This window comes from Chanodichthys erythropterus, chromosome 23 (genome assembly GCF_024489055.1).
Source record: "Chanodichthys erythropterus isolate Z2021 chromosome 23, ASM2448905v1, whole genome shotgun sequence".
In the NCBI taxonomy this organism is placed as follows: Eukaryota; Metazoa; Chordata; class Actinopteri; order Cypriniformes; family Xenocyprididae; genus Chanodichthys; species Chanodichthys erythropterus.
The window spans coordinates 1,731,543-1,746,802 of record NC_090243.1 but is presented as its reverse complement, the minus strand read 5'-3'; the positions used below and the strand labels follow the sequence as shown (position 1 = coordinate 1,746,802).

The 15,260-nt window shown below is 35.2% G+C and overlaps 1 protein-coding gene across 1 annotated transcript in view; it reads left to right on the top strand.

Moving 5' to 3' along the window:
* The window catches only part of pou6f2 (POU class 6 homeobox 2), a 120,220-nt gene that overhangs the window by 25,912 nt on the left and 79,048 nt on the right, over window positions 1-15,260 (top strand). The window contains exon 3 of the mRNA XM_067378607.1: window positions 4,607-4,829. Within this exon, the coding sequence (XP_067234708.1) occupies window positions 4,607-4,829 (223 nt within the window). The remainder of the gene's footprint in view (window positions 1-4,606; window positions 4,830-15,260) is intronic.

Sequence of the window (15,260 nt, the reverse complement as noted above, 5' to 3'; positions counted from 1 at the left end):
TTCCATACTTCGGTGCAATCTCTTGCTTTTTCCATTTTCTCACTAAATGTGTGTTTTATGGTATTCGTATGACCTGCTTAAAATTAGGGAAATTGTATAAAATTCCCAAACAATGTATTTACATTTTCAGGCACAAAATATAAACAAAATTATTTTTATTACTGATTACTGAACAAAAAGCTACGAAAATCACCAGATACTAGCAGATGGAATATGATTTGTTATGAATGTGAAACATGGATTTGCCTGATTTTTAAATGTTTTCATAAATATCTGACAATATTGACAAAAGTAGGGGCACAGCTGTAAAACCTTAAAGAGGTATATTTTGATTATTTTCTTAGTATTAATAAAAAAATCTGTATGAAGTTATGAGGACAGGTAATTTTAAGTGTCGTGATTGATCATTTAGCATCTTCATTTCAATCAAATAAAGAGTACATGAAGAACATTCCAGTGATCACTGATTAATTTCAGTGCAAATGTTTAAAAATAAAAGAATAAATAATGACAGGTAAATTTGTGGGGCATGTTTTGTACCAAGTCTTAAAAATCAGTGGCATCTAGTTGTGCAGAAAAAAAATCTTTCTACCAAAAAGCCTATGAATTAACATAAAGATATCCCCATATTATATAATCCTCTGGTTAACCAGCATCATATCAAATGGACTCTGTGTTCTATAAAGTTTATCCTAAGCTCTAAGTTTATCCAGGGGCCAGTTGCATAAACATAGTTGCTAACTTGAGATTGAGTCTTAAAGGGTTAGTTCACCCAAAAATGAAAATAATGTAATTTATTACTCACCCTCATGTCGTTCCACACCCGTAAGTCCTTCGTTAATCTTCGGAACACAAATTAGAATATTTGTTGAAATCTGGTGGCTCAGTGAGGCCTCCATATCCAGCAATGACATTTCCTCTCTCAAGATCCAATAATGTACTAAAAACATATTTAAATCAGTTCATGTGAGTACAGTGGTTGAATATTAATATTATAAAGCGACGAGAATATTTTTGGTACGCCAAAAAAACTAAATAACGACTTCAGGAAGCTTTGGAGTGTTATGATTCTTCTGTGTCGAATCATGATTCAGATCGCGTGTCAAACTGCCAAACTGCTGAAATCATGTGACTTTGGCGCTCCGAACCACTGATACGACACGCTGATTCATAATTCTCCAAAGCTTCCTGAAGCAATGTTTTGAAATCGGCCATCAAGATATAAGTCCTTATTTTTATTTTTTACCGCACCAAAAATATTCTTGTCACTTTATAATATTAATATGGAACCACTGTCTCACATGAACTGATTTAAATATGTTTTTAGTACCTTTATGGATCTTGAGAGAGGAAATGTCATTGCTCCCTATGCAGGCCTCACGGAGCCATCGGATTTCAACTAAAATATCTTAATTTGCGTTCCGAAGATGAACAAAGGTCTTATGGGTGTGGAACGACATGAGGATGAGTAATAAATGACAGAATTTTCTTTTTTCGGTGATCTAACCCTATAAGAACTAGTCTGACCAACAAGCAGTTAATCAGTCGTACTTTTCAGATTCAAATTAGACCAATCTACCTTTTTATGTAACTAACTTAAAAAAGAAACGAGTTAGATGACTAACTTGTAAGACTAGTCTAAGCAGTTTCTGAAACCAGTTTAAGTCATTTTCAGACTGATGGAGGCTGTTGAGCTCTGTTGTTTAGGTCAAGTGCCCTTTTAATAATTTCCTCTGTACCATGAATGGAGCTCAGAATGGGCCATTAAGAGTTAGATAATTTGGACGAAAATGCCAAACCCAGTGCTATAGACAAATTTCAGCCACACTAAAATGGCTGCATTTTTAAAAGTACAATTAACTACAGTCCTGAAATAAACATGTAAAATGTGGGTCTTGGAGGTTGTCTTTAATTTAACCCTTGAAGAACAAACTATCTGTGCCATAAATATTTTTTCTTAATCATTAAATTTATGGCAACGCCTGATCTCAGTATACACACTACTGTTCCAATGTTTTTCTTTTTTAAATGAAATAAAATGGTGAGAATAAGATACTTAATAAAAAAAAATATTCAGACCGCAGACTTTTGCACCGTATACTGTATATTCTTAACTCTCAAGAATATGTCAACATATGGATTTCTAAACTGACTTATTCAAAAAGCAAAGATTTCCAGCATGGGCACAGAGGCAAACCAGACAATGACATTCACTTTGAGATTGAGATGAGATGCTGGCAGACAATCTTTGATTTTGTGCCTCAAATAACCAACATCACACACACTTAAAACAGCAAGATTAAGCATGTCACACAGCTATGTCAGAAGAGTCTTTGTTGTCGTCCTTTGACTGGTTAATTGATTTTTTTTTTTTTTTTTGCATTCTTTTTATGTCAATGTTTAAAGTGAATGAAATGACAAATTACATCTCTCAGTATGTCCTATAAGAAGGTTTTTTTTGTCTTTTTGACATTCTTTTTGTCTGTTTGTTTGACAATCTTTTTTTAATACTGTTGTTTTATGCTGATTACCAATGGATTTAAGATGTTGTCGTAAATGAAATGTTAAAGCAATGAGTAAAGCCTTGTCTTATCACGCAGAAGTCAAATGAATCAGTGAACCAAATTCAGTTTGAAAGTTTTCTCTAGATCCTCCCATATAGAATAGTTGCACCTCATATCTTTTTTAGTCATTCAATTCCATGATGTCATTCCTTTCTTTTTTTGTGTGTGTGTTTAAAAATTAGGAAAACTGCATCATGCCAGAAATTATGAAACTGCTTCAACCAGGAATGTTTTTGGCCTTCTACTTAACTTTAAAATCCTTAGATTAAAATGAATGTTGATCCAAACCTGTATAGCTTTCATTCATGTGTGGAGATCTAAAGAGTTTGAGAATAAATTTATAAACACTGTTGTCAGTACACAAACTCATCACTGAGGAAACAATGCTTGAATAATCAGACTTAAATAGAAAAGTCCTCAGTAATACAGGTTGACTGTACAAGATCAAGCCAAAGAAACAGCAATAAATTACTAAATGGGAGTGATGATAATGTGGCCAGTGTGTAAAATTGAGAGAGTAAGAAAATTGCTGACATGCAGGAAGGAGTATTAGCACCTTGTATCTCCATTTTTATTTTTCTCTTCATAAATCATTACCAATGGTCATCCTTTATGTCTGTCTGTGGGTTTTGCAGATATTTATCCAATGAAAAATATTAAAAGCAACTTGTGATTAAAGCTCATAACTCCATTGGATCCTCAAACTGTCAGTAAAGTCTCATAACCCCACCTCTGCCTCAAAACACTATATATATGTTTTATGTTTATGCTTATGTTTATGTATTTGAGAGGAATCTAGCATTTGTCGTTGTGTCATATTTAATATTGGTTTAGATAGCCTGTGCAAAGCACTTTATCTTTTATAAAAGAGATTTTGGTGAAATAACAGAAAAAGCTGACCACCCACAAAGCTGTAAGAAAACATAATGCGATGCACTTACTGCCCCAGATGCGGACATTCTAATGACGGACAAAACACGTATGTCCGAAATCCTCCGAAATTTCTCTGCTCAAACTACATAATGTCCGTATAAACTCTAATACTGGTCCATAACTCCAATGTAACTCCATATTAGCTTGATTTTGGTAAAATGTTAATAATTTAATAATAACACATGCAAGTGTCTGACCTTATTGAAAGCCACAATATTAACTTTTACAACCAAGTTTAATTATTTTATATATATATTACCCATTTCCTAAAGAGTAGCAGTTTTGAACATACAAGGTTTTCATCCAAAAGCAAATTATATATATATATATATATATATATATATATATATATATATATATATACAAACTATATACACTACCGCTCAAAAGTTTGGGATCGGTAAGATTGTTAATGTTTTTAAAAGAAGTTTTGTCTGCTCACCGAGGCTTGATTTATTTAATTAACAATACAGTAAAAACAGTAATATTGTGAAAAATTATTACAATTTAAAATAACTGTTTTCTATTTGAATGTATTTCACAAAGTAATTTATTCCTGTGATGGCAAAGCTGAATTTTCAGCATCATTACTCCAGTCTTCAGTGTCACATGATCCTTCAGAAATCATTCTAATGATGATTAGTTCCTCAAGAAATATTTGTTATTATTATCAATGTTGAAAACAGTTGTGTACTTTTTTTCAGGATTCCTTGATGAATAGAAAGTTCAAAAGAACAGCATTTATCTAAAATACAAATCTTTTGTTACATTTTACACTACCGTTCAAAACTTTGGGGTCAGTAAGAATTATTTTTTTTTATTTTATTTTTTTAAGAAATTAAAGAAATTATTACTTTTATTCAGCAAGGATGCATTAAATTAATCAAAAGTGACAGTAAAGACATTTATTTTAAATTGTAATAATATTTCACAGTATTACTGTTTTTACTGTATTTTTAATTAAGTAAATGCACCCTTGGTGAGCAGACGAAACTTCTTTTAAAAATCTTACCGATCCCAAACTTTTAAGTGGTAGTTTATATATATATATAAATAACAAAATATAAGTCATACATTGAAAAACTTTCTGTTAAACTCCCCTCTTTCAGTCTCTACTAGTTGCTCAGCAGCTGGCGTCCGCGGTTAGTGGAGTGATGTCCGGTGGAGCTCCGGGTCTGAACCAACCCATTCTCATCCCCTTTAACGCTGGTGGGCATCTGGGTGGACAGCAGGGCCTGGTTCTCTCTCTGCCCACTGCTGCCAACATACAGGGCCTGGTGGCGGCCGCTGCTGCTGGTGGCATCATGACACTCCCCCTACAGAATCTGCAAGGTATGAGTACTTAATGATCAGTATCAAGATTTTATATTTAATATTATTTATTTATTTATTCATTGTTTTGTTTTACCACAAATTATTTAATTAATTAATTAACTATTTGTTTATTTACTTATTGAGATTTACATAAATAATGCTAACGGTCTATTTTAATTCTTTTACTTCTGGTCATCAAATGCACATCCTATGCATATTCTTTAGCTTTTTGTTGTTTACTTATTTATTTTAATCTATAAACTGAAAGAATAAACACTTAAATGAATACCCAAGGGATAAAAAGTACAATCCGAACCTGTAAAGTCAAATTCAATAAGGGGATATCATGAAAATGTTTTTTTTCTGGTATACAGTCTTCTAATGTTTGTTGTGTTCTTAGAACTCATAAAAGTAGTGCCATCTCAAAGTACCATCACCCCATCCAAACAGTACACGTTTAAGATATACCTGCAGAAAGTGCTCGAAAAAGGCAGAGGACAGGAGGATCAGAACGATATAGGCGGGGAAAGTAGTTCACATTCATTACAGGTCAGCGTTTTGCAATGAAGCGCAAAAGCACTTTAAGGCTCTTTCTTCTTTCAGTAGGAGTATTCACTAGCATGCTTGTGTCTTCTCCTCTTTACCTCTATCTCTCCCCGTCCTCTTTTCTTCCGTCCGCACGTCCATACTTCTCCTCGCCTTTTAAACTTTAATGCACGAATGTTCTCTTTTGATCATAGTTGTAAATGGTTTTCATTTTAATGTTTAAAACATTGTCTCTTTTATACCATTAGATTGAGGGGTGGAAGGGGGAAACCGTCAGTCATAAATCTTAGATGAGGTACCTTCTCTAATGCCTGACTAAAAAATGATAGGTTATAAATTTGAGTGCATGTAAAATAGCACGTTTTCCTTTTTCGGACGAGGAGGAGGAGGCTGAAGATTAAAATAATGCACGGCAGGAAACAGGTTGTCCCAAAGAGATGGATGGATGGATGACTAAAATAGTGGGATGGAGAAGAAGTCTCTAATGGACACAAACATGCATAAATAACAACACACATCAGAGCGCGTCTAGGCTTTTAATAAATGCTCACATGGGCTAAATAAATATCTAAAATTTCCCAGAATCCCCTCAGTCACGATAATGTGCCTATGGGGCCTGCTTCGCATTTTGAGGACTCTCTAAAATAGATACTAGAAAGGGGTTCTTCGTTGCAGTCCATTAATTGTCTGTCTTAACTGGACATTTACTTTTTATGCTTGTTCAGTAACAATGTTGTGAATGAGTCCTTTTTTGTCTGAGATTTGTTTTTTCAAATGGTCATGAACAGTGGAGTCTTAAAGTCTGAGACTATATGGAAAATCTAGGATTTTAAAATATTATTTAAACTTGGTGCAAATGATGTTTTAGTATTTTAATACATTTTAGTAAAAAAAAAATATTTTGTCACAACATTTCATTGATTTAACATTGACAAAAATTGACAAAAAAAAAATTTCAACCCCATTACCCTGAACACTTAAAGGGATAGTTCACCAACAAAAGATTCATGTTGTTCCAAATTTTTACAACTTCTGTGAAACATTTTGAAAAATGTCTCAGTGTTTTTCCTCACATTCAGGGTCCAGTCTTGTTTGGATCCCAACATTCTCTAAATTATCTACTTTTATGTTCTGCCGATGTAGGAATTTATACAAGGTTGGAACAACATGATGGTGTTAATTTTTGAGTGAACTGTCCCTTTAAATACTTCTTGCACTCAAATCATGAACATTGACATTGTGTTTATGTGTGGTGAAAATGCAAACAGAAAAGTCCTCGTCCTAAAAAAATACCCAGTGATAAACTAGTGTGAATTATTCTGACTAGGCCTCTCAGTTTTAGAATCAGAACCTGGGGGATTCTCCAAGGGCGTAGTGTCACGGGTGCCATGTGACATTAAATGATTTGACTGTGTCTGCTCTCCCTACAGCAAGTCACAGTGTCTCACAATCCCCCAATCCTATCCCATCACCCCCCACCCCCATTGATGGAAAGCTGCTGGCACAGCGCTTCTGCCAGACAGTCTTAGTTGAGCGGTGAGCTCAGCCCCCCAGGCCTGATTAATCACAAACTGCAGAGATCTAGACCTCAAGCACCAAAAAAGACACATAGATCAGTGTGCTTGTGTAGTATGTTCTAATTAACTCTAGATCAAACACACGAAGGTGAAGCAGACAGGCCACTTTCATAAGTTGTAATAGAAAGTCACACTAATGAGGAGCAAATAAGATCTAATAGCTCATGTCATGGTGAGAATTCAATTAAAATTAGAGTTTATAAAAGTTAAAAGTCATTTATTAAGTCATTATCTTGATGCTTTGTGTCTATCAGAGAAAGATACTAATTATTTACGCATTATTGTATAACAGAAACGAAGACCATAAAGTCAAGATGACATCCTCATCAGTGCTGTTACACATTCCTAAAATAGGGATGGGAGTTGTAAAGAATGCAACACTTTACAATAAAGTTCAGTTAACTACAGTACATTATTTAACATGAACTAACAATGAAAAATACTTCTAAAGCATTTACTGATCTTAGTTAAATGTTAATTCCAACCTTTACTAATATGTTATTAAAATCAAAAGTTGTGTCTGTTAATATAATTTAACGGAGCTAATGTAAACTAACAATGAACAGTTGAATTTTTTGTTATCTAATGTTAACAAAGATTAGTAAATACTGTAACAAATGTGTTACTATGTTAACTAATTTAGCCTCATTGGAAAGTGTTACCTAAAGGATTCAGTGATTCCGGTTCTAATTCCTCTTTTAACAATTGTGGTTCCTTAAAGGTTCAACTAATGAATAATTAGGAAATAAATATTTGGCAGAAATACATTTTATGTATTTATTAGTTTATTTATTTGGCTGTTTAGCAGGGTCAATGCACTTTTTTTCCTTTTTTTTTTTTTTTTTTTTTTTTTGTAAATGTGCCAGAATTTGCCATTAACAATTTTTCATCACCCTAAAAATGAAAAATAATATTGAAGCTACAAAAATTATTAAAATAATTTTATGCAAAATATATGCATAAAAAAAACTGTTAATGCAAAACGCTTACATTGACTTTTCACACTTTTTAGAGGTGGTAATAATTGGCCTAAATAGCAATACTTAAAAAAAAAAAATTACTTTTATAAAATACTACTTTAGAATTACAGTGTTTTTGATTAATTAAAAAGAGCTGACTCATCAGAGGCATCCAGTATTCTTTTAAAAACTGGAACTCCTTCTGAAAAAGATCATCATTGTAAACATCATTGTCTTCTTGTCTGCCATTGGTCGGTATATGGCCCCACCCACTTTTTGTTGGTATTTAGCTTATGAAAAATGTATTTATAGTTGTGCATATTAAGATGGGGTAAGAGGTTTTAAAGGTTAGTTCACCCAAAAATGAAATTTCTGGGTAACAGTTTAGTTTAGGGTCCAGTATTCACTAGTTTCAGTATTAACTAGTTGCTTATTAGTATGCATATTACTAGGATATTGGCTGTTTATTAGTACTTATAAAGCACATATTAATGACTTATTCTGCCTGACCATATTCTACATCCCGTAATCCTACCCAATACCTAAACTTCAAAACTACCTTACTAACAATTATTAAGCAGTACTACTAACTATTAATAAGCAATAATTAGGAGTTTGAGTAAAAAAAAAAGCATAGTTAATAGTTAGTTAATAGTTAGAATTGGACCCTAATCTAAAGTGTGACCAAATTCTGTCATCATTTACTTAAAGCTTCCAATGTATGACTTTCTGTGTAACATAAAAGAAGATAGTTTGAGAAATATCTGTTTTTGTCTATACAATAGAAGTCATAATATTTCTTTTTTTATGTTTTTGTTGACATGAGGGTGAGTAAATGATGAGAGCATTTAAATATTTTGGTGAACTAACCCTTTAATGTGTAAAGTTTTAAGGCAAAGCGACTTGTATAACTTCTAGAGCCCCTTATGACATCATAGCGCTCACCTTTTCCAAATTAGGAGATGGCTGCCTCACTGTGACCGTCCACGTGAGCGTGCCGAAGGCCCAGTGGTCCGTGTGCACACCCGCCACTGCGTCTCTGCACTGATGAATGGTCGTCACAGCGATGGGGCAGCTTCATGAAGTTCGGCACGGTCGTCTAAATAAAAGCCTGCGCTTGCGTTACTCCGCGCTCATTTTAAACCCTGGCGCCGCTGTAGCTTGTTATTTTGTCAGGAAGATTAATGTCTGGACATGTCAAGTAAAGAAAGTGAATTCCCTCTTGAACACTATGTGTACGATTCCAGCCGTAACTTGAATAGAATAAGAATCAGCCTCATGTTTGTTTGTCCATCAGACTGTAAACATGGTGTTAGGAATAGAATTAATCATTTATTTTTAGAAATTGTTAATAAAAAAGGAGATTGGATTTGAAATTATAATGTGAATATACATGATGCAGGGTGTTGTTTCAAAAAACATGGCAAAATGAAAGTCTGTTTGCTTGACACTGACATTTCTTCCTGCCACAAATAACATTGTTTGATTTCATTTGACTTGATATGAGACTTAATGATATGATTTCGCTGTTTTGAAAATTACAAATCCCTCTGTTGTACATTCCTTCCATATTCTGTCTCATAACAAACCAAATGACAGAATGTGCTTCTCCTTACATCAAAGCGTCTTTCAATAAGCTGCAGAACGAAAATAACATCTACGTTGTTGCTCATCAGCTCAGAAAGCCTCAAAACAGGCCTCTCGCAAAAAAACATAAGGGTAACCCTCAGATCATGAAATAACTGTCTTTTCATGACCTATGAAAAGGCTTTTTGGAAACATCCTTGTAATACGGCATATTTTCCCTAAAGAGATGTAAGGCAAATGAAAGATCAGTGCTACATTGTCAGCCTACTTTGAGTTAATGCAGAACAAATGTATACTCTGGCTCTTTCATATTCATATTGTAAGCTGCCTGATCGGTGCACATCAGAACCTGCAGCGTAGCGTGTAGGGGGAGTGTGGGGGGTTCTGGGAAGGAATAGTGTGCGCGTTCCCTTTGCAGGAAACATAAAACGGCACTCAGGGATAAGGAGTAATTGCCTGAGTCTCTCCGCGCTCGTAGGCTAATGAGGAACCATGTTGGCTCTAATCACAACACTGCTCCTCTGTCTCAATGAAAGAGCAGTTGTAGTCTCACAGGAATCGCTCTCCTGTCAGACCGGGGCATCCGCTTTAGATTGAGTACTGACACAGACGGGGAACTTGAAGCTGCTAACTCACTTAGGTTAGCTAAAAGTAGCCAAGTCAAAGAGAAACTCGAAGCCTTAAGGGTGATAAAGTTGAACACAGGAAAGACAATAGAAAGCTCATAATTTGCTAGCGACTTGTTTGTAACTGAAGTAACAAGAACTGTTACTCTTGCCATATTTAAAAAAAAAAAAAAAAAATACTGCAAGTGAAAGTTAATTTAAGAGACTTTCGTTTCGAGTCAATACTTGCTATAGGAAAGTTGCCTGCTACAGAAAATGATGCCTCCCTAGAGAATATGGGTTTTCAACTGACAAGACGATGTCAGAACTAGAACAATTACATTTAATTACATACGTTTTTAATAAAAAAAAAGTGCAGCACACATATATCTGTTAAAATCTCAAAAAGGTGTCGAGTTATGACTCTTGAAGACACTGGGCCCTATTTTAATGATCTGAAACGCAAGTGTCAAAGCGCGAAGCGCAAGTAACTTTGTGGGCGGGTATCGGCGCTGTTGCTATTTTCCCAGCGGGATAAATGGCTCTTGCGCCCGGCGCAAATCTAAAATGGGTTGGTCTGAAGTAGCTAGGTGTGGTTTGGGCATAACGTGAAATAAACCAATCAGAGCGTCAGCCAACATTCCCTTTAAAAGCAGGTGCGCAAGTTCCATTATGGATTGCTATTATTATGGCGTATTTACCAGGCGCACGCCAGGAGCGGTTCACAGCCGAGGAGACTGATGTTATTGTAAGAGCAGTGAAAGACAGAGAAGTTGTGTTGTATGGGGATGGGAGAAACCCACCCAAAATAGCGTCGGTTAAACAGGTTTTTTCACATCTTCGTGGCACACCACAATGATTTCCGTCATCTCATGTTTTAATATTTTTTTAGTGTAACATATGATTTGCAAAAATAACTGTTGCATCTGTGTAGATTACATGAGCAAAGTGTATGCGCGTTGTGCACGCTATACATTATGGTCAAGCATGCGCCCTTAAAATAGCATAATGAACAACGCGCAACGCGCCACTGACTTTAGACTAGGTTTTTTCTGGTCAGTGGCGCAATTGTTTAATGGAACAGCAAAATAGCACCAGGGATTGTTTGCGCCGGAACACTCATCCTTTTTTGTGCTGAACCGCCCAGGGAGCGCAAGTTCATTCACTAGTTTAGCGACGTGCTTCTGTGGAGGGAAAAGCGCGCTTTGCGCGGGTGCAAAATAGGAATGACACATGCGTCGGTGTACAAAGTCAATTGCGCTGGGTGCAAGATAGGGCCCACTATCTCCATTACATGCTTCTTGTGAGTGAGCTGTCCGTAGTGCTGAACTGAACCTGTTCACTTAATAGTACTGTGTAGACATGAAAACACTGATATTTCATTATGAGGAAGAGGCAGAGAGTAAAAGACGGAAGAGTCAAGGAGAAAGAGGTTTAATGTACCCTGTATTTGTTTTAATGTTCTGCCACCAAAAAAAAAACATTTTAACTTTTGTGTTTAAGTAACATGAAAGATTAATTAGATTTCATTAATTGGTTTTCTTCAATAAAGCCTTAGCAGTATGTTAAAGGATTAGTTCACTTTAAAATGAAAATTATCCCAAGATGTACTCACCTTCAGGCCATCTTAGGTATATATGACTTTCTTTTCTGATGAACACAAAAAAAATATTAATATAAGAGTTATATTAATAAATATCCTGAAGCTTTATAATGGCAGTCAACGGGGCAATGAGTTTGAAGCTCAAGAAAGTGCATCCGTCCATCATAAACATACTCTACACGGCTTAATAAAGGCCTTCTGAAGCGAAGTGATGCATTTGTGTAAGAAACATATTTTCAATGTTGAAAATATTTTCATTATAATGAATGAATGCACTTTCTTGAGCTTCAAACTCGTTGCCCCGTTGACTGCCATTATAAAGCTTGGACGCATCAGGATATGTATTAATATAACTCAGATTGTGTTCATCAGAAAGAAGAAAGTCATATACACCTATGTCACTGAGGCTTGAGGGTGAGTAAATCTTGGGGTAATTTTCATTTTAAAGTGAAATAATACTTTAACCTAATTAAAGGGATGTTCTGGGTTAGATATAAGTTAAACTATCAATAACCACAATTACCACTGAAAATAATCAACTCTTAACATTTTTTTATTGTAATCCACAGGTATGTATAGGCACACAATGCAAAGATACCTGAAACATACAACACTGTTCATATGTTTGGTGTCGGTAAGATTTTTTGTCATGTTTTTCAGTTACTTAAAAATAGTATTATTGTATTACAGGGAGCTGCTTTCATCGCGTTTGAATATGCGCTCACGGTTACTTTCACTTTCGTGATCGCATGTACTCTGTGAATAGGAAGCGGCAACGACCGTTATCCAACTGAATTAAATGGTTTTTTTTTCTATAAAAAGCAAAATGACAGTGGAGGCATAATGTAAATGTAGCGGTAGCATATTCTTTCCCAATTTCACCCTCAAACTATCACGAGACTGCTTTTCACCTCAACGAGAAATCTCGTCACACCCCTAGTTACTACCCAGCACTGCTTTTGAATAGGAGTGTACCTGTTTACATAGACAGATCCATTCATAGCATAGCAAGTTTATCTATCTGGAATGTTAATATAGCCACTAAAAGGAGGATTTAGACAACTTCTAGATCAATCTCAAAAATCACATTTTGGTACAGAAGAAATTATGAACTGCACTCTGTAATGTCTTTCCCCATTTTAAGTGCATTACTGTAACATGCAAAAAAAAAAAAGTAAAAATTATGTGAACTCTCCATGAAGTTTAACTTGTTTTGGACCCTAAACATTGATTTAATATAAAAATAGACAGTATCTTTTTTCTCCCACTCTCTTTCCCTGCATTTCTTGGTTTAACTTAAAGTACTGTATTCCCAGCATGCCTTCCACAATATCCTTTAATGTTTTAAGTTTGAGGCAGTTGTAAGACGACTCGTAAGGAAAGAGTCATATTAAATAAGAGTGATAAAATTGCTGCCGCCCTCATACATCTCAAAGCTAATGTGACTAGCAATGCACTAGCAGCACCTGCACACAGACTTGCTGTGGTAATTTGATTGATTTGTTGTGACAGCAGCCAAATAATTGAGAGTGAGAGGTGGTGTTAGAGTGTGTGTGTGTTTTAGGGGGGTTACACCACATGTTCTCCAAGACAATTGAGGAAGAGACAAAGATTCTCATGTGCCGCTCGCTTTGGATATTGTTCAGTTTTCTTTTCTTTCCCACTGAGTGTGATGCCATGTGACTGCATATGACAGTGGCTTAGCCACAAAAATAACACAAATCGTATTGTACACATACGCACGCAGTGAGGTAGGCCCACACATATTCATGCGCTCAAACAGAAAGCACCTCATGTCACAAACAATAAACATCATTGCACAAGTACCAACACATTTTACCACATCACACTCAAATGAAGCATCTGCACACTCACAAGAAATGTTAGTGTGGAATAACGTGCTTTTGCTAGTGCTTTTTTAGTAGAATGACTTTAAGGACATCATGTCTTTTAGTAGGACAGGTAGCAAAGGATAAAACATTAGCTAAGCAAGGCCTCAAACAATAAGCAGCATATATAAGTTGCAAAATGAATTAACATATAACTATGATTTCCGGGGTAACCGCTGCATTTCTCTGCATTTCTCCCTTTGACGCAGCATACAGCGGTGTTGTATATTTTATACAGTTGATGGGGAACATATTCTTAAAATGTAATTTAAAATTTGAATAATTCGTAATAAATAATAATTCACAGTATTTTTAAGTGCCCACAATAACAATATTGTGCATATTCATTACTGTGATATATCGTATTACCGAATATCGCCACATCTAGTGTGTGTATATATATATATCTCTTTTATCTGTATCTATATATAAAGTATCTGTATACAATGTGTCTATATTATCGTTCAAAAGTTTAGGGTCAATAATCTAAAAAAATATAATAATTTTCCTTCAGCAAAGATGTAATTGATCAAAAGTGACAGAAAAAAATTACTTTTAATGTTACAAAAGATTTCTATTTTAAATAAATGCTGTTCATTTAAACTATTCATAAAAAAGGATCATGTCCAGCGCAACTGCTTTCACCATTGATTATAATAATAATAATAAGGCCCTAAACTTTTGAACGGTAGTCTATGTATGTATGTACACATTTTTAGTTATTTTGTCTTTTTTAAAGGTATGGATGTGTAGGCGAAAAAAACAAAACAAAAAACAAAACAAAACAAAAGGAAAAGCCAAAAAAATCTTAATCCTGAAAAGAACAAGCATTTTATATTTGTTTAATATTTCTATTAATTTACATATTTATATGCACAATCAATTTACATTATACCAATGTTTCCAAACTGTTCTTTTATCTTTTAGATGCAGGTCATAAGTGGCACATCATGTCTGTTCGGATTAAGTCATCAAACCTGATGATTTAATTGTGATTTTCGTACATTTTTTGCATTTAATCCACTGCTTTTGAGCACACTGAATGTTATTATTAACTTTAGTCTTTCTTACTTTTAAGACTTACTTTTGTGAAACAAAATAAGACCTTTAGCTACATCAATTGTGCGTGTGAAACATTAAGGGCACAGAGTGTCCTTCGGGTGTCAAGTAAAATCGAGCTGTTAATGTTTGACATATTGGTGGCGTTTGTCATCTTGAAATGGCTTCACCAGCTGCCTGTCTTGCCACATACTGTTCTGTCCTGCATGACTGGTGGCATTGTCACTCTGTTTAAACTGTGAAAAGAGGAAAAATATCTGTCCTCAGAGAGAGAAAGGGGAAGAGAAATGGAGGGGGGATGTGAAGGAAGATTGGAAAAGACAATAATAATGGTAATCGGATATGGCTTTGTCCGTTTCGATCGAGGCGGCCACATTGCTTCGGCCCTCCTGTGGTAAAACCGAAAGAGACACACGTGCTCCGTATAAGCCGAGAACCGGGATGCAGAGGGGCCCACATATACAGTATGCCTCTGTGATTCTGCTGGGATTTAGCCTCCCTCCACTCATCCATGTTCGATACATATTTTATGGTAATTGCATCAGTCTACAAATAATTGGGAAGTGCCAGTAATGTTTTTTAAAGGAGTGAACTGGCAGTTTTCTCTCCCGATGAAGAACTGGT